Source organism: Canis lupus, chromosome 11, assembly GCF_048164855.1.
Source record: "Canis lupus baileyi chromosome 11, mCanLup2.hap1, whole genome shotgun sequence".
NCBI lineage: Eukaryota > Metazoa > Chordata > Mammalia > Carnivora > Canidae > Canis > Canis lupus.
In genome coordinates, this window is record NC_132848.1 from 23,200,388 (window position 1) to 23,224,633 (window position 24,246).

Sequence of the window (24,246 nt, forward strand, 5' to 3'; positions counted from 1 at the left end):
CTTGGGCCACATCCAAGGGAGAGGCAGGTCTATGGCCAGACCCTGGGCTGGGTACCGGAGCAAACAGCCCTCCACCACCACGGCCACTGGCTTCCCAGGACAGAACAGGCAGGACAGGCTTGTCCACTAACCTGAAATAAGACAGGTGCCGTCACCTCGGGGATCATGTCCTACACCAAGCCAGCCACGAGCCCCGCAAGGGTTCTATGGTTCCCATGTATGGGAAACACCTGTTCTTCCTCAGGACCCCGTCACACATGCACTTGTGTATGGGATTCAAGTACTGTCCCACCCGCTTTGTCCCCACCCCCCACCGTTAGGTTTAAGGCAAGACGGCCGAGCAGTCAGGAGCGGGGCTCCTGCATCCCAGCCCTCCATTCACCACTGGGTTTCCCAGGCAAGTTACTTAACTGCCCTGGGCCTTCGTTTATATGTCCCTAAAATGAAAATAAGGACAGCACCTTCCTCATAGGATTGTTGAGAGGACTAAAAGAGACTAATGTAAAAATAGGTCAATTATAATAATTTCCTAGAGCAGGGTGTGTTCTCCGTACTTCAGGAAACAGAAGAAGAGAGCATGGGATCGGTCACATTCGGAATTGGGACCAGTCTCCTCACCTCCTTTGAGGGCCCACCCCCACCTCTTGATAACACGCAGGCAGCTGGAACAACAGGCACCTGACTCCATCCTGACCCAGAGCCTTGTGAGGACCAGCCCGAGGGCTAACGGAGGCGGCCCAGGAGGACGAGGGCCAGTCTACAGCGCCCAGCCCGCTGTGACTTTGGGCCGATGACCTCACCAGCCTCCCCGCCACACCCTCTCATCGCCAAGCCCCCTCCAGGCCAAAGGGTCTCCAATCCCAGGAAAGTTGCCATCATGGGTGTCCCCGTTTGGTTAGGTGGCCACATCTGAGGTCCTTACAAGGACACTGGAGTCTGTAAAAGCTTTTATTAATCAAATTGTTACAATGTGATGTGCTGCAAAGGCGAGGCTTTCCTTGTATCAAACACACTGGCGAGATGGCTGGGATACTAGTGGGCCTGTTTTCGTGTGACTTTATCCGCAAGGCTGTGCCACCCACTGTGCCCACTGCTCAGAGTCCTGCCTTCAAAGGAAGCGGAGGGAAGAGGACATGTGTCCATGTGCCCTGTCGCCTTCTGGGTGTTTACCCGTGTGCTTCCCTCCGCCCGGAGCACCATCCTCCTGGCCATGCTTCCCAGAAGCCCAGTCAGCTCCTCCTACACCTGCCAGTTGCAGGCTGTGTCCTTCGGGAGATCTTCCCTGACTCTTCCCTGACTCTCGGCCTATGGGGTTGGTTCCTAATGACCTGTTGACTCTTGGCCCTCCAGCGGGGTGGGAGCCCCTCGGGCAGAAGGGCCAGGCCTCAACTCTTCCTGGCCGTCTCCCCACGATCTAGAACAGCGTCCGGCATAGAGCAGATACCCAGCGCACGGATGCTGGAGGAGGCTGGCCCAGGCCACCGGCGTCCCCTTCCCCAGCACAGCTCTGGCTCTGGCTCTCGACAGCTGCTGGATCCAAGCCGTCCCGGGGAATTCAGTAGGACTTTCAGAGCTCTCTGTGGGGAAAGGACCCTGTCTTACCCAGGGAGGGGGCCACGCAAATACCAGGTGATACTAATCCGGCTGCCTCGGCGAGCAGGGCCCCCCCCCATCTCTCCCTCAGTCCCCAGGGCAGGCCAGGAAGAAGGTTTCTGTTATCTTCATTTTACAAATGAGAAAACCACCGGATACAGGCAAAGTTGTTTCCCGGCCCACAGAAGCTCGTGCCGGCCCGCTGGGACCCCAAGATGAGGGAGCCAGGCTTTCGCATCCCCCCTGGCCCCGCACACCACTGTCCAGAAGGGGTGGCAAACGGGGTCCTGCACTAGGGAGGCGGGGGGGGGTCCCAGGCAGTGCCAGGAGAAGGTGTCACCTGGACACCCCCACACGAGAGGATGCAGGGCTGCCCCCCACCCTGGGGGACCCCAAGTCTCTTCTCTACGCATTCAGCACTCCAGCAGCACCCCCACTCCAGCCTGTCCAGCCCCCACCACCAGCCTGGGAAAGTTCCAGCAGCGGCGCAGGCCATGTGCTTCCAAGCCAAGCCCTCTCCCGTCTTTGTTCTCCCTCCCAGCGCCTTGCCTTGCTCTGTAATCAGTCGGAAACGCTGCCCGCTGCAGCCAGAGGCCAAGAAAGTCTTGGAGAAAGCGCGGCTGTCTCTCCCAAATGCCCTCCTCCTCTCCACTCCCTCCCACCCCGCCATCGGCAAAGCCCAACAGGACAGACAGACACGGGACAGGCGGTGGCTCGGCACTGTCCCTTGGCACGGAAGACCAGTGCCCTGTTGCATCGTGGGGGCCAGGCCAAGGGAGGTTCAGCTACAGGGCTCCCCACAGGATGGCCTTTCCCCGTGACTGGTTCCAATGACATTTCCTCGTGCCCCCCATGGCCCTTGGGGGGTGGGGGTGGGACTGTGTCACCGCAGGGAACCTGACAGCTTCCAGGCTTCCAGACACAGACCCACGAGCTCCAGCTCCCTCTCCCCAGACCATGCCAAACTCAAAAGAGGGGGCCACCCCAAAAGAAACAGAAGGCCACGCCAGCCTGGGTGTGCACTTAGCAGGTCTCCTTTAGCACAGAGGCCTGAAGTCAGGGGCCTTCTGGATAAAGAAGATGGGAGCCCCTCCAGCCTGAGTCCTTCCGAGGCAGACCCCGCCAGGCCCCCACCAGGCCACAGAGGAACTTGCTCACACAGTGGGCAGGACAGCACCGTGGTGGGGGATGGGGGCACTCAGGCTTGAGAGAGTTCTCTCTACCATGCCTTCTCGCTGGGCCTGCCTCAGTTACCCGAGTTCTCTCTACCATGCCTTCTCGCTGGGCCTGCCTCAGTTACCCGTCTGTAAAATACACAGGGGCCCTGGGGCCCTTTCTACTTCCAACAAGAGTCTTGTGTGGCCTCCAAAGGGAGCCCCCCTGGGGCTTTCACTCCAGCCACTGTGATAAATGCCCCTCCTCCCTCTGCCTGCCTGACCAGCTCCTGCTCAGGCACCATCTCTTTCAACAAGCCTCCTGTGAGCCCAGAGTGTGTGTGTTGGGGGGGGTGCAGAATGGCTCTCTGCCAAGCTGGAGCCCTGTGCCTCCCATGCCATGTCCCCCATGAGATGCCCCACTCCCCAGAGCCAGAGCTCCTGGACCTACTGCAAGCAGTGAGCAAGCCAAGAAACCCCTGCAGGGCTCTGCCTTCTGCCCCCAACCTCTCCCCGGTGACCTTCTGACCAAGCAGGAGGGTGGTCACAGAAGACTTGCAAAGAAACAAAACTAAGCACGAGATAAAGCATCTGGGATTGTGAAGGTGGTCAGGGCTCTTGTCTGGGCCTGGCCCCAGGAAGAACAAAGCCTCCAGGCAGGGAGGCCTGACTAATGAGTGATGAGTCACAGGTCAGCAGAGAGGTCAGAGGCCATGGCTCGGGCTCACCCACTGTGGCTCTAATCCACAGGGCCCAGTGGCCACCCCACCCCCACCCCCAGGAGCTGGGCCTTGAGGATAAAGGGGGAAAGAAGGGCCAAGGGCCATCCCCACGCTGCCAGTCCTGGGCGCAGCACTCTGGCCCCTTGCCCTGGGTGGGTGGGTCTGGCAGTGGCCTGTCCCCAGCCCCAGCTGTGTGTAGCCTTGCCCAGCCCCGGTCTTGAGGCCCTCTATGTCCCAGGAGGGCAGGCAGAGGTTTCTCCACACTGGCTATCACCATAAAAATCTGCAGACTGCGCTCTTCCTTTCTGATTTTTCAAGCCCACCCCCTAACCCATGACTGGCTTTGTCCCCTGGACAAACTACTGTCCCGGGTCTCAGTTTTCTCACCAACGAGCTGGGTACAACAGCCCCTACGGAGAGGTGGAGGTGGGGGCGGCCGAGCAGATGCGCAGGGCGCTCGGACCGCAGAGCAGGGCACCCAGGGGCTCACAACCACCAGCTAGGGCTTCTCCCTAACCTCCCAACGTCGCCCCGGTGGGAAGATGGGTGGGCACTCGGCGGGGGGGGGGGGGGGGGCGGGGGGGCAGGAGAAGGAGGATGGGTCCGGGAGGAGGAAACGGCTTCTTTAAAACAATTGGCCCAGGTCACGGCGATTGGGACCAGAGCCCGGAGTGGGGCGCGGGGAGGGCGCGGCCGGCGCGCAGCACCCAGGACGGCCCGGCCCAACACTCCCACCGCTCCGGGCTCGGGGCTCGGGGCTCGGGGCTCGGGGCTCGCGGGAGAGCGGGGCCGCGGGCTGGGGCGCCCCTACCTCGGGCCGCCAGCAGCGAGAGGCCGCCGAGCAGCAGCAGCGGCAGCGGGACGGTCCTCGGCGCGGCGCGCTCCATGGGGCCGGCGGGCGGCGGGCGGCGGCGGACAAAGGCGGGGCGCGGGGCGCGGGGCGCGGGGCGCGGGGCGCGGGGCGGGCTGCTGGCTTCCACGCTCCGGCCGGGCCTCCGCAGCCAACGCTGCGCCCCGGCCGCGCCGTTCAATTATCCCGCCCCGAGGAGGGCGCGGCGGGGGCGGGGCCGCGGGGCGCCGGGTGCCGGCCCTCCCCCCCTCCCTCCCCCTCCCTCCCCCCCTCCCCTCCTCCCGGCCCGCCCCCCCCCGCGGGCCCCCGCCACCCCCGCCACCCCGGCCCCCGAGGGGCGCGCGGGGCCACGGCCGGGGGCGGGAGCGGGGACCCCCAAACCTCTCCCCGGTGGGAGCCGAGGAGGGGGGCACCCCATCCCGGCCGCCCTCCCCCTCTCCCTCCCCTCCCCACCTCGGCGCCGGTGAAACCCGATCCCTTCCCCACCCGCCCGCCCAGGGGCGCGCTGGGTACCAAAGGTTAGCTCCTCCCGGCTCCGCGGAAAGGGAGGCGGTGGGGGGAGTCGGGGACCAAGGTGGCGAGGGGTCCCCAGGGGTCAGGCGCCTTCTGGGGGGGACACAGGACGGTGTCCCTCGGAGGCAGGGGGAGGGGGGCTCCCGGAGCAAAGCCCCGCACCCCCCCCCCCCCGTGGTCGCTTCCCGCCCTGGGCCGCGCTGCGCTCACGGATGCCCCCGCGGCCTGCAAGCCCCCCGGCTGCCCCAGCTGCGTCCTGCCGTCCTGCCACCTGGTTCTGCCCTCATGAGGCCGCCCGTCGGGCCAGAGGAACTCGCAGCAGCATCCCAACCCCAGGGGAACGCGTTGAACCCAGGAGCCCTCCCCACCCCCCAAGCGCAGAGGAAGAGATTGGACTTGCAGAGAGGAAGGAGAGGAAGCAGCCTTTGGGCTGGGCCTGCAGGAGTGACCTCTTTGTGTGGGAATTCATGGCTGCAACCAGGCAGTGGTGACCCAAGGAGCATTAGTCCGGTAGGACCATAAATGCATTTGTGTTAAAAAAGAACAAAAAACAAAAAACTAGCGCAAGCGAAGGTGTGGAGCGATGAGAGGAAAGCCATGAGAACACCACTCAGTTGAATGTATGGACCCCCTGATCCAGTCACCCCACTCCCACGTTCACACCCAGCAAAAATGCACACAGGTTTAAGTGTGCATGGCAAGTCAGGTAGTAGGGTGTTGATAACAGCACGAGCACTATTCAGAACAGCTTCTAATTAGGAACTGCCAGACATCCCCAGCACTAGAATGAAAACATCCTGGGGCAGTGGCACCTCCCAGGGCCACACAGCTCTGAGAAGTGGGTGCTGAGGGGTTCTTGCAGCAAGAATGGGCCTGACAGACACAGGGCAGCCATGGAGGCACACACTAGAGAACATTCTACATGATCCGTCTATGTGAAGGACGAGAACAGCTTAGAAGTCAGGAGAGTGATGGTCCTTGGGGAGCACAAGGGGGCCTTTGGGGGGCCTGGTTGGGATCTGTTTTGTAAATCCTGGCGTTGGTTACAAGGTTGGGTTCACCATGTGACAGTTCATCCAGCTGTTCGCTCAGGCTCTGCTCTTTCCTAAATGAACGTTTGAGTCAAAAATAAAAAACAAAAAGGCAGCAAATGCACGTCTTCACTGATGCCTCCAACCTAAGTTGGAGGTTTGCAGAGAGCCTAAGAATGCTCCCGAAAGGGGGTCACTTGCCAATTCCTAGGCTAAGGACCCCTCCCAAAAGAGGTGGCTTGGGATTGGCCTTTGACAAATGAGCAGGGTTCCCTGCCCTGGGCCACTCCGCAGGACTGAGTGGTGGGCAGTGTCCGAGGCACACGCGCGTGGCAGGGTCCCGCAGGCACTTAGACGGGAGTGGGTGGGGAGCTCTGAGCTGGAGACACATTGAAGATTTGTGCTTCTGTTTTTGTTTTCGTTCTTTTTTAAGGCATGGGAGGATAAGAGGACCCCGGAGAGAATTTATAGTTCAGAGAAGGTGCAGCATGTGCCGTGCACACGACACGTTGTTTTGTTACCACGACAGCCTTAGGAGACCTTAGTGCTCACCTTCTGCAGATGAGGAAACCGAGGCTCAGAGAGGCGAGGTCACCGGTCAAATGCTCACAACTAGGTGATGGGCAGTGCCAGGACTTGAAACCAGGCTGGCTGAGTCCCAGTCTTGGGCTGGTCTGAGAGCGACTTGTATCAAGGTTCAGTGTGTCACCCAACACTGTAGCACAAACATTTCCCTGTCGTATTAAGAAACCTTTATTACACATCTAGTGAGTGAATAGTGTGAACACCGGACACATGTTTGCTTCACCACTCCCCTGAATAGTGCTTCACCGGACCCCTGAATAGTGCTTCACCACTCCCCTGGGGACTGGACATTTAGGGCATTTAAATTGGGGGGTCAGGGGGGAGTGTTTAATGAATGAGTGAAACCCCTGTGTTTGGGACACCTGGGTGGCTCAGCGGTTGAGCGTCTACCTTCCACTTGGGCGGTGATCCCGGGGTCCTGGGATCAAGTCCTACATCGGGCTCCTTGCATGGAGCCTGCTTCTCCCTCTGCCTGTGTCTCTGCCTCTCTCTGTGTCTCTCATGAATAAATAAATAAAATCTTTTTTAAAAAGAAACCTGCATGTTGTAGGCTCAGCATCTAGCCTAGAAGAGGGTGCCCTAGGAGACCAATTGCTGCCCCCAGACATGGACCGATTCACATCCCTGTGAATGGGAGGGACACAGCCAAGCCCGGAGTCTCTCCACCACAGCTCCAGCACTGAGCAACATCTTTGTTTAATTTGGGCTCTGTCCACGGGCAAGAGCGCGGGGCGTCTTGCTGTTTCAATATATCATCAATCATCGTCTGATGTATCACCCCAGAGCTTGAACATGTTTCATGGGCTTATTAGCCATTTGTATTTGTTTTCTTCGTGACTTCTTTCATAACCTTTGCTCATTTGTTTTTGTAATAACACAATTGTTTATTATAGTGAGCGATCTAGAAAAAAATGCAATGTCCGACAATAGCCTATTTATGGTGCATAGGATTAGATTCAACTCTACCGATATTCCGTGGTTCCGGAGAATATTGCACCATTGTGGAAAAGACTGAATAGGATGCCCCAGTGGAAATATGATCTTTGTGAACTAATATTATGTAAAAATAACAAACAAAACAAAACAAAAGCAGCAAAAAAAAAAAAAAACAAAACAAAATTGAGTGTGAGTGTGAGCCTGCAATTACAACCCTAGAAAAGCTATATTCATGTAGCTAAAGATCAAAAGGGAACTAAAAGAAATTGGATATTGTGTTTACTAATGAAAATTTTCTTATTTAAATTTTCTTTCTTCCTTTCTTTCTTTCTTTCTTTCTTTCTTTCTTTCTTTCTTTCTTTCTTTCTTTCCTTTTCTTTTTTGGAAACAGTTGCAACAGAAAGAATAATTGTACCAGAAACCTGGAGTGTATAATCCCTATACCTACCTAAACTTGACAACCAAAGTAACTTTTGGGCAAGCAAAGTAAAATTTAAATTATGAGCACTTAAACAACTCCTGTTTTGTGACCAAAGAACGTGCACCCTTTCATCAGGAGAGACGAGCTTCTTCTGGCCCTAAGTTCTAACCATTTTCCCTCTGGATCTCTACGTAGAAGTCAAAAAACTTGAGAAGCAGGATGTTGCGTGCGGTTTGCAGAAGATGGGACTGGTCTTCAGAGAGGTTCCACTGAGGAGATTAGGGACCAGGTAGTCCCCCCTCCACCTGACAGCCCCCCCGCCGGGCCGGGGTAAGATGACACCCCCACCCCAGATTCTGCTCCAAGCAGGAAGCCATTTGTCATGTCCCTCTGTGACAGCCCAGCTTTCTCCCGTCATCGCAGAGAAGCCAGAGGACTCAATGCTCCCCACCGCCCATAACAAATTGCTCTCCGTTTGTTTGAAAGATCATTGTTGGCACATGTGGACTGTTTTTCTCCAAGTCAGAAAACAAATGGCTCTGGCGCTGCCCTGACTCTGGAGGACAAGCCTCCTGTGGTTCCTGCAGGGGTGCCCCGCCCTGGAACCACTGGCTGCCCTTGGCACCCCCACCCTTCCGGGCCTGGAAGATGGCAGAGCCCCTGACACCCCGTGTGGCTCCCTGGGCTCTGTTCTCCTCAGGCTCCTGCTGCCATTTGACCACCTGCACCCCTGGGTCCCCTCCCTGGCTTCTCTGGGTCCCTTCTCCACTCTCACCCTGGGGTCTGTTCCTTACTGGGAAGGTCCTAGGGGCAATGGCGTGACTAGAGCGACAAATGAGAAACCAGTCCTTTCCCCTCGATGAGGCTGCAGAAAATCAGAGATACCCAATTATGTCAAATATACGTAAACAATCAATAATGACACACAAGATACGGAGGACCCCCGGCCTCCCCGGGGCCCCCAGCAAACACCTCTCTCCTGAACTCCCACGCGGCGGGGCACCAAATCAAGGTTCTCCTGGATGCGTGTTTGCTTTCACGGTCAGGGGAGTGACCGCTCTTGGAGAGGCCCACGCTGGGTGCCTCCACGTCTGGTGACAACTCTGGGTCATCAGGGAAGGCCATGACCAGGGAAGCCCCTGACCAGGGAAGCCCCTGACCAGGGAAGGCCATGACCACCTCCTCACAATATTAATTTCCACACGTCCAGTGCCCTGGCGAGCCTCAGGCCTTCGACCTGATTTCACTCACATGGCCAGCCGAGAGGAAGGCGTGTCCCCCATTGTGTGACCCCTATTTCACAGGGAGCGAGGCACAATCGTGGAGGAAGCTGCCAGCTTCATGCGGACCAGCAGCAGAGCTGGGAGGCCGCCCAGGTGTGCCTAACTACCCCACCGTGCCCGCCCGGCACAGTGCCAGGTGGTCGGCTAGTGTTGGGCGCTGAATTAGGGTCTCCCCCGCCCCCCATAATCTGCATCTGTTGAAGTTCTAAGTCCCAGTACCTTTCCATTGTGAGCATATTTGGAGGTGGGCCTTTAAAAAGGTAAGTAAGGTAAGACGAGGTCATTAGGGCAGTCCTCAATCCATTAAGAGCGGGGTCTTTATAAGACGAGATTAGTACAGGAGCACTTACAGAGGGATGACCATGTGCAGACATGAGAGGAAGGCCATCTCCAAGAGAGAGGCCTCAGGAGAAGCCAACCTTGCTCACGTCTTGGTCCCAGGGGTCTAGGCTCTGGAACCGTGAGAGAATATATTTCTGTTGCTCAAACCACACAGTCTGGGGTGTTTTGTTATGCAGCTTTAGCAGACTGCTACAGGGAGAGAGAGAGGGGTGAGGAAGAGGTGGTATTTGTCATGGTCTTGGGACGTCGTAAATGGACACTGGAGCCAGGGAGGGCGAAGGAGAAGGGGGAGCATACAACGTTTCAGAAAATTCTAGAACCTCAGCTGTCCTGGGACTCTGTGGATCAGCATGATCAAGGCAAATTCACATGAAACCATAATCATTAATTTTATATGGTAACACATAGGTCCTGAGGGGCTGTGCTCTGCTTTGAAGACTGGAGCTGCAGTGCCCCCCAAAGTGGAAAGAAGTCCAGCGAACAGAAAAGCCAAGGAGATTTTGTCTTTGGGGGACCAGGCAAGGTATTTGGGCTGTCCTAAAAGTAGTTAAGTGGAAGAGGGAAGAATGATAGTCAAAAAGATTAAAAGCACGGAGCTCCTGTGGTTCGGTTGTGGGCGGGGGTGGGGGGGTGGCAGGCAGGAAGCTTTACATGCTGAAGCAGATGTAATTTTATTTTAACAAAAATGAGAGGATCTGGGGCAGCCTGGGTGGCTCAGCGGTTTAGTGTCAACTTCAGCCCAGGGCCTGATCCTAGAGACCCGGATCAAGTCCCACGTCAGGCTCCCTGCATGGAGCCTGCTTCTCCCTCTGCCTGTGTCTCTGCCTCTTTCTCTCTCTGTGTCTCTCATGAATAAATAAATAAAATCTTGTTAAACTGATTGGGTTCTGGAGAAGCTGCCCCGATGCTTTGGGGACAGTGGTGGAAACTTGGATTGCCTTTTGTTGGGGTTTTTGCTTGTTCCAGCACAGATCCACGTGTCTTTCGTTGTTTGCCAGAGACATTGCTTCAGAATGGGGATCTCGAAGCCTCCCTGTTAGTCTGGGTTGCAGGGTTACAACAATATCGACCATGTGCTCCCCCTTTGTTGGAGGAAGACCCCACCGAAGAGCCTCACGAGGCAGACCTGCTCTCTTCCCGCTACGGAGCCTAAGCTCATCCTTCTCCTTGAAACCGGGGTGCTGGCTCGTGACCGAGGGGGGCTAACCACCCACACCCGCCCCAGACTTTGTAGTGGGAGCTGGTAATGGAAAGAGGCTTGGTTGGTGGCAAATCCCTTTTGTTGACAGAAGCAGCAGCAGCAAGAATGTGGAATTTCTGGGCTCTGTGCTGGCAGCAGAGCAAGCGTGGCATTGAGGGGCTCCGCGGTGGGTGGCGGTGACATCACCTGACTGGCTTTGTGGCCTGAATTTGGCTGTGGCCTGGCTTCCCTCCAGATGTCCCTGGTCTAGCCCAGCTTCTAGGCTTGGTCTGTGCTGTTCCTGATCATTCCGCAGGCCGTCCAGGACCGTTGCAATGAACTTCTTTCCATTTATATCGACCAGAGCTGGTGGCAACTGAGAGTCCTGATAGACACTTGGGCTTGTGACGAGGAGGAGGAATGGGCATCCCGCTAAGAGCGGTGGCAGTGGGAAGAGTGGCTCTGATGTCACGGCGTGTCTGAATGTAACACCTGAGTGTGACTTTGGTTGCCTCTGATGGGAGGAACTTGGGTTCGTAGCGAATGCAAGACAGCGGGCTTGAGTTCAGCAAAGACAAGGTCGTATGTATAGAGAAAGAGTAGAGGGAAAGGAGGGTATGTTAGCGCCCCGAGAGCAGCCAACGGGCAGGATGTTGTGGGCACCGTGGGAATCACACCCCGCTCGACTCCCTCCTCTTGGACAACTGCATCCTTTATTAACATGTTGCATTTTTTGGAAGGAAAAAATCTTACAACATCCTTACTTCTTTAGTTCAAAGGGCTTTGTATGTTTGATTGACATTCCAAATGGAATATGTTTTCCATCGTGGCTTCTACTTTGTTGCTGCCAATATAAAGGAAAGCGGTAAGATTTTACGTATCCAGTCTGCACAACTCTATGCACATCATGTGCAATTATATTTTATGGCCATGAGCTTTATAATAGAAACATGAGCGTAAATGGAAACCTAACAACTAGGGTGTAGGAGACAGCGAGTTAAGTCCATCTGCGACAAATCTCCGCTATGAAATATCATGTAACTCTTTAAATTTACAAAGATGAAGACTGTGGCAACGGAGATGCTTGGGGTTTTTTGTTTTGTTTTGTTAAGATTTTATTTATTTATTTGACAGAGAGAAAGAGAGAGAGCCAGAGAATGCAAGTAGGGGGAGCGGCAGAGGAGGAAGGAGAAGCAGGCTCCCCCACTGAGCAGGGAGCTGGATGTGGGGCTTGATCCCAGGACCCTGTGATCATGACCTGATGGGTCGAGCCCCATGTCCATCTGCCCAGCTCCCTGCTCAGCGGGGAATCTGCTACTCCCTCTCTCTCTCCCTCGGCCGCTCCCCCTGCTTGTGCTCTCTTGCTCTCTCTCTCAAATAAATAAATAAAATCTTTTTTAAAAAATTAAAGCAGAATTTAAACTTGTATATTTATATTGTATATAATACACTAGGCTTTGTTAAAATATATATAAATATGGAGCGATATTGGAAGAAAAAAATGCCATTCCATTAGGATGGTGGCATTCCTCGATCTTTCTGCACTGAATATTTTTCTATCCTCCACGTGCATTACTGTTTCACTGAAGAAAAATAAAATCTAAACTAAGCCATGCCAGTGGTTCTGCAGAACTTATTTTTACAAAGTCAGGAGTTCTATCTCCACCCCAGGAAAACCAGCCATTGTTTCTTTGTTTTGACTCCTTAGTTTATAATATACTTTTAACTATAACCACATTGCAGAAAACCAGGAAAATGGAGCAAAAAAAATTATCCACGATCCCACCCTCCTGACACAAGTAGAACTGTGGTGCATTTGTTTCCCGTATTTCGTATGCATAGTTTACATAGCTCATCTCAGGGTACATAGTTTTGTAACCCAATTTCTTTAATTAACATTCTATCATAAACATGCTCTGTGTGGCTACAAAGCCTCCACAGCCATTCCTCCTCGGTGGGCAATAAAACGCCAACCAGTTGGGGAAACAACTCATTCCCCTATTGGATATTTGAGTTAATTCCAGTTTCTTTGCTGATATAAGGAATACTCCAAAGACCGTTTATTTGCTCATGAGGCTTTTCATATTCGGGATTATTTCTTTAGGACAGATTCCCAGAAGTCAGACGAATGGCTCAAAGGGCACATGCTGCTCCAATGAGCATCTCTCTCTAAGCTGGCCGAGTCACCTGCCGTTTGCTGGAAGGACAAATGGTTCTAATTAAAGGCCCAAAGCTCCCCACTAGGTTCCAGCTGTGCGTGTAGGGGGGATGGGTGGCCGGGGTCTCTGCAACCAGAGCAAACTCGCTAAACCAAGTGGTCAGTGCCAGAAGTCTCCGCAGGTAGTGTTTTCCTAAAAGGAACGCAACAGTCTTTTGTATCGACTCGTGATTGAGAAACATCCACATAGCTGTGAGAGTGTCTCTCGTCTTAGCAAGGAGTGGGCCCAGCAGCCCTTCCCTGGAGCTGGCTTGGGAACTGCCATCACCCCTTCTTACCACCACACCCCAATTCAGTTTATCAAATGCTTTCAACCCTCTTTTCCTCAAATTGTCCCCATTGTACAGATGAGAAAACTGAGGCTCACACGGGTGAAGGGACATGCCCTGAGAGTCCACAGTGATTCTGTAGCAAAAACCAACTCTCCATCTAGTCCCTCCAATCCCAGGGCCACTTCAGAATCAATCCACGTTGCATGGGATTCATTCACTCTGCAAACGCTGAGCACAGACCTGTGCCAGGACCACTCTCGGGGCGCTCGTGGTCTGGGGGAGACCTACAGCAGCCATTTCAGAACCAGGGAGAGGCGTGGGAGGCCTGGCAAGGGGCAGGCTGCAGGGAGGGGTGGCTCAGGGCTGCTCACAGAAGCATGGCAGGTGTGCAAGGAAAGGAGGAAACGCGGGAGGAGAGGGCATGGTGAATTTGGGCAAGTGGGGTGTGGGCCTGGCTCTCAAGAACCTCGGCCCCTGGTCTCCTGGGTGGAGACAAGCGTGTGAAGCTAACCCCGAAGGAAAAACCTTCAGGATTCCCTCTATACACATAGAGCACCAGTGTTTGAGACCACACTCTCCTGTCTTGACTCACCCGTCTCGTACCCAGCAAGTCCTCCTGATGGCTATGAGCAAGCGTTGTCCTCACAGCCTCTGTTTCAATGCTGCTTCTACCAGTGACTGGCCGGGTGGCCTTAGGCAAGTCACTTATCCTCTCTGAGCTGCAGTGGCTTCTTTATAATAAAGGATATTGGCATCACACTCATACTGGTGTTGGGGGGATTAAGGAGGGTCACACGCATGAGGCTTCTGGACATGAGCATGGCACAGGGAGCCTGTCCGATGAGTGTCAGCTGTGATGGAGAAGAAGAAGGAGGGGAGGAGAAGGATGTGTGGGGAGCGCTGATCTTAGAAGACCTCGTGGAGGTCCCTGAAGCCTGACCAGGGAAGAGGGTGAAGACTTGGAGGCGCGGCGCCTGGGGCGGAAAGCACAGCAAAGGTTTGGACAGAGGCCTTGGCCTCCCCGGGTGGCCTGGCATTTCCGTCGCATTTTGCAATATCCCAGTGTATCTTTATGGAGCCGTGACCAAGGGCCAGTGTCATGGCACGGGGCGGGGGGGTGGGGGGTGGGCTCATCAGCTCATATGGTCTTTCTAGAACCCTGCAGACTGGGAGGGGGCCACTCAACAGAGGTCGGCATGGTGGCGCGACGCCCTCCTCCCCGGGCACCAGGCGGCCCTCCCTTGGGGTCTTGCTCTTGTCTGCTCGGCCCTCACCCTCCCTCCCGCCCCTTGGCTTTGCTGCCGTTCGCTTCCCCGTCCTCTTGCCTCCACGTGGCCACATGGCAGTGTGGCCAGGAGAAGCCTTGCACGCACACACACTTCACAGCAAGAGTCAGCCAAGGCCCTGGGTGCTCCTGGCGGGCTGCCATGGTTGTGGCTGTGGCTGTGACCCTGCCTGGGGTCCGGCGGCCCCACACCTGCCCCCATCCCAACTGCGTCTGGGCAGTTGGGCAATACCCGGGGATCTTGTTGCACCCCCGCTGGCCCCCCCACCGTCTGCAGGACGACATCCAGGACCTCAGGCTGCCACGCGAGGTCCCGCCTGTTTCCTCCAGTTTTTATCTTCAGCCGCTCCTGTCGGCACACTCAGCGGATTGCTCATGCACCCATTTGCTCAACAGGTATTTTATTGCACAACTATTATGTGCCAGGTGCTGTTGTAGATGCAGAAGTGAACCAAACAGACAAAACCCTGCCTACCTCCCTGGAGCTGGCACGGCGGGGGTGGCAGGTGGGGACACGGAATTTCCATTCAGATATGAGATAGACTTCCTTTGCCTGGGGCTGCCCATGCCCTCACCTGGGAAAGCCCTCCCATCCTGGCAAAGCCATCCTCATCCTTCTAAAGTGCCCCCAACTGTCCCCAAGTCCCCGGGGGGCAGTCTAAGGAGAGGCGTGTGGGAAGGCGTCTCGGCAGTGCCCTGCTGACCCGCCCTGACCACATGCAGAAGCTTCACCATCCGGGAGGTGCATCTGACATGGGGCGTTGTACCCCACCGTGGGATGGGCTCCGACCTTATCTTTGGTGTTAGTCTCAGTCTTAATATAAAATGTGCAGTGTTTACCCTGACATGGAAGGAGTCGGCCTGTGTTTGGGATTTCACAATTTACAAGGCTGACTTCATTTATGACCACATTTTACATGCTCTCATGTTTCAGACCCCAAACACCTTCAACTCCCTCCTGGGATTTCAGGGTTGACGTCGGGTGCAGTAGGGTGGTCTGTGGCAGAAGGGTGAGATGCGCCTCCGCGGTCCCGCTCCCCTGAACCTCACACTCACCAGCCCAGGCTGGGGTGGACCACGCACCCATCTCTCGCACCACAGGGCAGGGTGGCCTTTTGTTCATCTGGGCCTCTGGCTCAGAGCTTGCCCGGGCAAAGTGCACATTTGTCCTGCATTGAGCTACATTTAGTGTCCTGTGGAAAGGTGGGGAATGAATGAATGGGCCTAGCTCGTGTGTCTAATCAGACCAGCCCAGCGTGGCTTGGCCATGCCTGTGTCCCTCTGCTGGTGACCTGAGCCTCTGTGCCTGCCATCTGTTCCCACCTGTCGACTCCATGGCTCAAAGGCAGACTTAGCTAAGCTCTGGCAAGCCGTACACAGCGTGGCCTGGAGTCCTCAAACCATCCTGTGAGGTAAGAATATTGTGCCCACTTTACAGGTGGAGAAGCAGGGGCTCAGGAAGGCCACGGGCTCACCAGGTGCTGTGCAACCAGCCATAGGCCGAGCCTGCTGCTCCCCTCTCCCCGGCTCTCCAGGCTCTGAGTCCAGAGCTAAAGCACCAGAAAATGAATGGGAGACTCAGGTCAATATGGTTAATTGTCCCCCGCTTTTAAAAGAGTCTCAGTGAGGAGGAAGACAGGGGTCAGATGAAGCGTGGGGTTTTTCTGGAAGAGCAGGGATCACCTCGGGTGACTCAGAACGAATAGAGCCGAGGGGCGGTGGCCCATTTACAAGAACCTGGGACACTGCCGGGCAAGCAGACCTCAGGCAGAGCCACATCCCCAAGCCTTGTTTCCAAAACGATATTTTAAACAATTCCGTAAGCCACATTTTAATCACATTAAAGGAAATCAAAAGTACAGAGAAAAACAGACACTCCCACCACCCCAACCCATTAGGCTTATTTTTCACGTTCCTTTCCAGTTCTCGTTCATTTTATGGTGGATTTTTATAGTTGGAGTCATGGCATAGATATGATTGTATATTTAGGCTTTTCTCACATAAGTATGATAGGGGGGACAGAGGGAGATAGAGAATTATTTTTTTTAAAAATATTATTTATTTTATAGAGAGAGGCAACACAAGGAGGGGAAGGGGCAGAGAGGGAGAGGGAGAGAGGGAATCCTCAACAGACTCCCCGCTGAGCTCCAAGCCCAATGCAGAGCCTGACAAGGGGCTTAATCCCAGGACCCCGAGATCATGACCTGAGCTGTAATCAAGAATCAGATGCTCAACCAACTGAGCTACCCAGATGCCCCAAGTATGATATTTTTTAAAAGGTAAATATGTGGATAAACTATGTAGGAGATATTTTCTTTCTATTTTTTAAAAATTAAAGTAAGTAGGTGCACCTGAATGGCTCAGTGGTGGAGCATCCGCCTTCGGCTCAGGGAGTGATCCTGGGGTCTTGGGATCAAGTCCCACATCGGGCTCCTGGTAGGGAGCCTGCTTCTCCCTCTGCCTGTGTCTCTGCCTCTCTCTCTGTGTCTCTCATGAACAAATAAATAAAATCTTTAAAAAAACTCACAAGACACAGAAAAGAGTGAAAAAAATAAAGAGAAAGCAGGGGCAAAGGATGCACTACCAGACTTGATGCAGATACTGAAACTAGACAACAGGATTGAAAATAACAATGCCAAAGGAAATAAAGAAAAATGTGGGCCAAATAACAAAAGGTAGATTTTCAACAACAGTGACAACATAAATGGAATCTTTAGAGAGGAAGAAGCAAATAAACAGGTGGACATTCTCAAGTTGAGATATTAAGTGTTTGATGGAAAGGCTTAACAATGGGTTAGGCACAGCACAACACAGGAGAGATGAACCAGTCAGTAAAAAGTATGTAAACCAAAACCTAGAAAGAAAGAATAGATTTTTAAAAATGCAAAGGTTAAAAGACTTATGGGATGAAGTCAAAAGGTCTAACATACATGTAATTGTAGCTCCAGAAAAAAAGGGAGGGGCAGAGCAATACTGAGATGATGGCCAAGGATTTCCCAAAAGCAAGGGGAAGAATCTTGTCAACCCCCAGGTTCAAGGAGCTCAGTTTACCCCAAACAGGAGAAGCACAAAGAAAAACCATATTCTAAGCACAGGATGGCCCAACTGTTGAAAAACAAACGTAAATAAAAATCTCAAAAGCAGCTTCGAGTGGGAGTAAGGGGAGGGGAAAAACGTTATCTTCCCAACAACCCCGAGCAGTGAGGATGGCCGAGGAAGGAGCAGTGGGGACATGAAGAATGCCCAGGCTCATCCCAGAAACACGAAGATGTGGTTGCTCCCAGAGGGGCTCACAGGCCGGAGTGAAGCAGAGGATTGCCGTCCCTAGAGATTTGTCCATGGCAGGTGGAGACGAGGAGAGGAGACAGGTGACCCAGTCTGGGGCTGTGCGGTCCCCCCACAGATGGGACATCCGACTGGAGTCCTGAAGAAGAGGTGAGAACCACCAACCGGAGAAACAGAGGACGTTCTAGAGAGAAGCCTCCCTGCCCCGGCTTCCGGACGGCCTCCAGCCCACCGCCCAGGGCCTCCCAGAAGGCAAGGTTCCTGTCCTTCAGGATTACCCCAGACTTCTCCTGGGAGTCAGTCGCCCCCCAGCAAGTCCTGACAGAGACAAGGGGAGTGGGGTGCAGACACTACCCAGGAACGTGGCAGCATCAGAGCTCTCTTCCTTCCCTCTCTGGAATCCCTCCCTTCAAGCAAAGCAGCTTTTTGGATTTTAAGGCCCTGTCTGCTCAGAGTTCCAAAAGTTATAGTTGAAAATGAAAGACAGGGATGCCTATGAGCAGGTCAGCGGTTGAGCATCAGCCTTTGGCTCAGGGCGCAATCCCGGAGTCCTGGGTTCGAGTCCCCATCGGGCTCCCTGCAAGGAGCCTGCTTCTCCCTCTGCCTGTGTCTCTGCCTCTCTGTGTGTGTGTCTCATGAATAAATAAAAATAAAGTCTTAAAAAAAAAGAAGAAAATGAAAGGCAGGGATGCCTGGATGGCTCAGTCAGTTAAGCAAGCATCCAATTCTTGGTTTCGGCTTAAAGTTGTGGGATGGAGCTCCTCGTCGGGCTCTGCGCCCTGTGCAGACTCTGCTTCAGATTTTCTCTCCCTCTCCCTCCCACTCACTCTCTCTCTCTCTCTCTCTCTCAAATAAACAAAATCTTAAAAAAAAAAAAAAAAATGAAAGGCAGTATGGTGTCCTTTGCCCAGAGGCATGGATCACACTCCATGGGGACCTGTCCATTTAACACACCTCTTGGTGTTGAACATTTTCAAAGAGTCCATTTTAGCCGATGTTGACTGAGCACCTAACGCTGTTGGACACTGAACTTGGGGCTGGAAATTAGGTAGAAACGAGTCCTGGGCCTGCCCTTGGGGGAAGATCCTTAATGAGAAACATTTGGGGGCCAACCATGGGGTAAACTGCTTTCAAGCCAATATGCTGTAATGCTATTTCTTTTTTTCCCCTAATGGGGTTAGCTTTAGAAGTGCATTTGGCAAGCACTTTTAACAACCTGCTCTGCTCCCAGCACATGTTCGTTACTGGCGTGCAAGAACATTGGAGCTGAGGCCATCCAAACACATGAGAAAATTGGGAGGTATACAGTCTCACAATTCTATGCCTAATCTCAAATGCCAGTTTCCCAGGTTTGAGTTTTAGCCATTTGAAGTCACAGGGGGGACATAGGCCAAACAAACAAACAAAAAAACAAGCCCAAAGCCAAAAATGGAAAAAAAATATGCGCATATATTAAAGGCCATCATCATCTATGGATGACTGAACCCTGGAATCGAATCTGAGACATCCCCCCAGAGAATGAGCGTATATTTTATGGCAGGTTTTATACATGCCTAATCTTTTTCTGCACACGAAAATCACTTTAATAAAACTTCCCCACACGCTCACATTCTAGAAAGCGAGCATCTGTTGGCAATTCTGAGATCTTATGACTTCCCTCTGAGCCAGGGAAAATGCGAAATATATTTTTTAAACGTTAATAGAAAAATGAAACAGCCCGTCCAGACACGACCCCTACTTTCGAGACCCGAGTCAGAATTTGTTCATGGTGATCCACAATTCGTAAGACTTTAGAGCCGATCAAAAAAAAAAAAGAAATCGTTTCAAAGTAGTGACATCGCCTCTGAGACCCCAAGGGAGGGGCCAGGCTGCCAGTGTGACCTCTGTGCTGTCCCAGAACCTCCCAACCTCCCTTGAAAAACACCGCACAGTTAACCACTCAGTGATCGAGGGTGTTTGGGAAAGAACTGGCTTTCCCACATGAGCCGCTACGCTATCCCTGGGTTTGACGCTGCTCCCTTCGGGCGACAAGCTTGTTTTTTATTTTGACAATTTCGAATGGAGAGATTGTCAGCACATACGATAGATTTCCTTGCCTTTAAAAACGGAGTGTGAGCCTATTTCATTATGTTTCTCTTTGATCGTTTCTGGTCCTGATGATGACGGGACACAGTCGTCTGTCTTCAAGAGCAGGGCTGTGGGGACACAGGGTGGCTCAGTGGTTTAGCCCCTGCCTTTGGCCCAGGGCGTGATCCTGGGGTCCTGGGATCGAGTCCCGCATGGGGCTCCCTGCATGGAGCCTGCTTCTTCCTCTGCCTGTGTCTCTGCCTCTCTCTGTGTGTCTCTCGTGAACAAAAATAAAATAATAAAAAGAGAGAGAGAGAGCAGGGCTGTGTCTGGCTCATCCCTGAGCACCCAGCACATGGGATCCCCACGGACAGACAGACACACACTAAGGGTTTGCTGATTGACTCTTTCCAGGAGTGAAACTCAGAAGAAGATGGAGAGAGGGGGAGAGGGGCCCCAGCAGTCTTGGACCAATGACCCCAAGTTCTGTGAACGCCCCTCAGTGGATCTGCTCCCCCAAACACTTGGGGGTGTGGAACGGAGGCATCAGGACAACCCAGAACTCCAGCTCCTGCACACGCCTGGCCCGCTAGCCACAAAATGCGGCCCAAACACCGCGTGTTGCCAGCGGGACTCCTACCGGGACCTGTATCGGAGAGAACGGGAGCAGGTGTTACCCAGCCGCCCGAACCTTGGGACAAGTAGCTACACCTTTGCTGGGCAGCGGCTGCATGAAGCCAGGATGTCCCTCTCTTTTGGTTTAAAACATGCTAATGCTTTATTGGAACTTTGTGATCTCAGGGCCCTAAGAGAGAGAGAGGAGTGAGGCAGAGAAACAGGGTGAGACAGTGCAAAGAAGGCAATAGACAGAGCCATGTGTACACATTTTTAATTTCTGAGTATGACTCAGGGTTCGCAAAGCGCTCTCTCTTCTCGTCTCCAAGTCTTAGCAAAACTGGAACTAGAATTGCTTATAGGGGTTGCAAACCAAAGGTCTGCAGCCAAGATCCACAAAGAAGTTTTCTTTAAAAGTTTGAATTTGGGGTGGAGCTCCCGGGTGGCTCAGTTGGGGAAGCGTCTGCTTTCAGGTCAGGTCGTGATCCCGGGGTCCTGGGATCAAGCCCCACGTTGGGCTCCCTGCTTGGTGAGGAGCTTGTTTCTCCCTCTCCCCGCCCCTGCTTGTTCTCTCTCTCTCTCTCAAATGAATAAATGAAATATTTTAAAAGCATATAAAATTAAAAGTTTGAACTCGAATGCTTTGCTTTCTAGCCACAGACCCCACCACTCCCTATTACAGACTCGGCTGCTCCACCTGTTGATCTCACTGGTGCAGACTGGAAGCCATTCCAATTTGTAACCATTGATCCAGAAGCAAAATTCATTCATTCTGCATGTGCTGAGTACGTACTGTATCGGTAGAGGGACCGATGGTTAGAGGGGAGATTCAAAGATTAACAAAACATTTGAGATAAAAATGACACCTATTGCTCACAAACTCCGAAAACAGAGAAGGGAATACTTCTCAACCCGTTTTAAAAGGCCAACATCACTCTCTTGCTGAAACCAGACAAGAATCATAGAAGAAAAGGAAATTGCAGCTGGGCATCCCATGAATACAGACATAAATAATCCTTCACAAGATATGTCAAATCACATCCAGCAGGGTATCAAAAGGGTAACACATCAGGGCGCCTGATGGCTCAGTGGGTGGAGCAGTCCACTCCTGATCCTGGGATTGTGAGTTCAAGCCCCACAATGGATGTCAAGATTACTTAAATGATAAAAAAAAAATTACTTAAATGAAGACATTATAAAAGAAGAAGCCCCACCTGGGGCTCTACCCTGAGGGTATGGAGCCTCCTTAGGATTCTCTCTCTCCCTCTGCCCCTCCGTCCTTCTAAATAAAAAAATAAAAAAAATTTAAAAAAAAAAGGACAATACATCATGACCAAGTTGGAGTTATCATGGAAATGCAGTGTATGTTTAACATCTAAAAACTAATCAGTATAATTCACCAAATGACATAAATTATATAATTGTTCATATATATATGTATACACACACACACACACACACACACAAAGCATTTCACAAATTCAATGTCTATTCATGATAAAAAGTTTCAGCAAACTCAGGATGGAAAGGAGCCCCTCAATCTGTTAAAGGTCCTCCATACAGATTGACATGCTCAGTGAATGCACAAGGTCATCCAGGTTATTCCAGTTTGGGCCACTAAGAGTAAAGGTGCTACAAACATTGGGGTACAGGAGTTTGTGTGAACATAAATCTTCATTTCTCTGGGATAAATACCCAGGAAGACAATTGCTTGCAGGAGTGCATATGGTAGTTGAATATTTAATTTTTAAAGAAAATGCCAAATGATTTTCCAGACTGGTGATATCATTTTACGTTCCCATTAGCCATGTACAAGTATGCAGTTTCTGCACATCCTCACCAGCAGTTGGTGTTGTCACTATTTTTGTTGTTTTTTTAGTCATTTTCATAGCTGCATACTGAACCATCTCACTATGGTTTTCATCTGTGTTTTTCTGATGACTAAGGATATCGACCATCTTTTCATATGCCTAGTTGTTTTATGTATATTTTCTTTGATGAAATGTTTCTTCATTTTCTAATTGAATTGTTTGGAGTTTGTTCATTGTTGAGGTGGTTTTGTTTTGGTTTGGTTTTGGAGATTTCCTGATATCTTCTATATACTAGTCCTTGTTGGATATGTGATTTGGAAATATTTCTTCCTAGTCTGTAGCTTGCCTTCTTATCTTTTTAACAGGATGTTTCACAGAGCAAAACTTTTACATTTTAATGAGTCAAATTTATGAACGTCCCCTTTACTGAGTAACGCTGTGGATGTCACTTCTGAGAACTCTTTGCCTAGTCCCAGATCACAAAGATTTTTCTCCCATGCATTTTTCTAAAAGTTTTACACTTTATTTATTTTTTAAAGATTTCATTTATTTATTCATGAGAGACACAGAGAGAGAGAGAGGCAGAGACACAGGCAGAGGGAGAAGCAGGCTCAATGCAGGGAGCCAGATGCGGGACTCGATCCCGGGTCTCCAGGGTCACAACCTGGGCCAAAGGTGGCTCTAAACCGCTGAGCCACCCGGGCTGCCCAGTTTTACACTTTAATTCCAGTCCTGAGGGATCCCTGGGTGGCTCAGCAGTTTAGCGCCTGCCTTTGGCCCAGGGCATGATCCTGGAGACCCGGGATCGAGTCCCACATTGGGCTCCCTGCATGGAGCCTGCTTCTTTCTCTGCTTGTGTCTCTGCCTCTCTCTCTCTCTCTGTGTCTCTCATGAATAAATAAATAGAATCTTTAAAAAAAAAAAAAAAAAAGAAAAAAGAAAAAGCTTAATTCCAGTCCTGAAACCAACAGTACCCTATGTGTTACCTAACTAGAATTTAAAGAAAAATTTCGGGAAAAAAATTTTAAAGTTTTACGTTTCACACATAAGTTTGTGGTCCATTTTGAGTTAATTTTTTAATGGATGGGAAACCTAGGTTGATGTTTGTTTGTTTGTTTGTTTGCTGAGAGATGGACATCTGGGTGGCTCAGTGGTTGAGCATTTGCCTTTGGCTTAGGGAGTGATCCCAGGATCCAGGATCGAGTTCCACATTGGGCTCCCTGCGTGGAGCCTGCTTCTTTCTCTGCCTATGTCTTTGCTTCTCTCTCTCTGTGTCTCTCATGAATAAAAGAATAAAATGTTAAAAAAATAATTTGCTGATGGATGTCCAGCTGCTTCAGCATCGTTTGTAGAAAAGGCTATCTCTCCTCTATGGGATTCTTTTATGCCTTTACCAAAAGTCAGTTGGACATAATCGAATGGGTCTATTTCTAGGCTCTTTATTCTGTTCTGTTGATCTATGTGTCTTTGCCTCTGTTGATAAAATAGTTTCAATTGCTTTAACTGTAGAATAAGTCTTCAAACTGGGTATGTGGATTCTCCCTCACTTTATTCTTCCCTTTCAAAACTGTTTTCTCTATTCGAGTTTCTTTATTTTTCCCTATAGATTTTGGAACAATCTTGTCTGTATCTATAAATTGTCTATATCTTGTTGGGGTTTTAAAAGGAATTGCATTAAACATGTATGTCCGTTTGGAGAGAATTGACGTCATTACTGTGCTGTGTCTTCCAATCCATGAACAAGGTATGTCTCTACATTTACTTAACTCTTATGTAATTTATTTCATCAGCATTATATAAATTTCATCCTGTATATGTTCTACTAGGTGTATACCTATGTATTCCATATTTTTGAGTGGTTATAAATGATACTATATTTTTAGTTTTGGCGTTCACATATTCATTGCTAATACACAGGAAAAATAGATTTCTGTGTATTTATCTTGTATTCTGAGATACTGCTGAACTCACTTATTAGTGCTAGGGTTTTTGTTTTTTGTTTTTTGTTTTTGCAGATTTCTTGGAATTTTTCTTGCAAATTATGCCATTTGTGAATAGGGACAGTATTATTTTTTCTTTTCCA

The 24,246-nt window shown here is 51.6% G+C and overlaps 1 protein-coding gene across 4 annotated transcripts in view; it reads right to left on the bottom strand.

Moving 5' to 3' along the window:
* FBLN1 (fibulin 1) overlaps positions 1 to 24,246 on the bottom strand; it is a 117,430-nt gene that overhangs the window by 79,087 nt on the left and 14,097 nt on the right. The window contains exon 1 of one of the 4 annotated variants that reach the window (XM_072843549.1): positions 4,281 to 4,497. The exons of the other annotated variants lie outside the window; for them this stretch is intronic. Coding sequence (XP_072699650.1) covers positions 4,281 to 4,356 — 76 coding nt within the window. The 5' untranslated portion in view covers positions 4,357 to 4,497. Of the gene's footprint in view, positions 1 to 4,280; positions 4,498 to 24,246 lie in introns of those variants that run through there. 4 annotated transcript variants of the gene reach the window in all.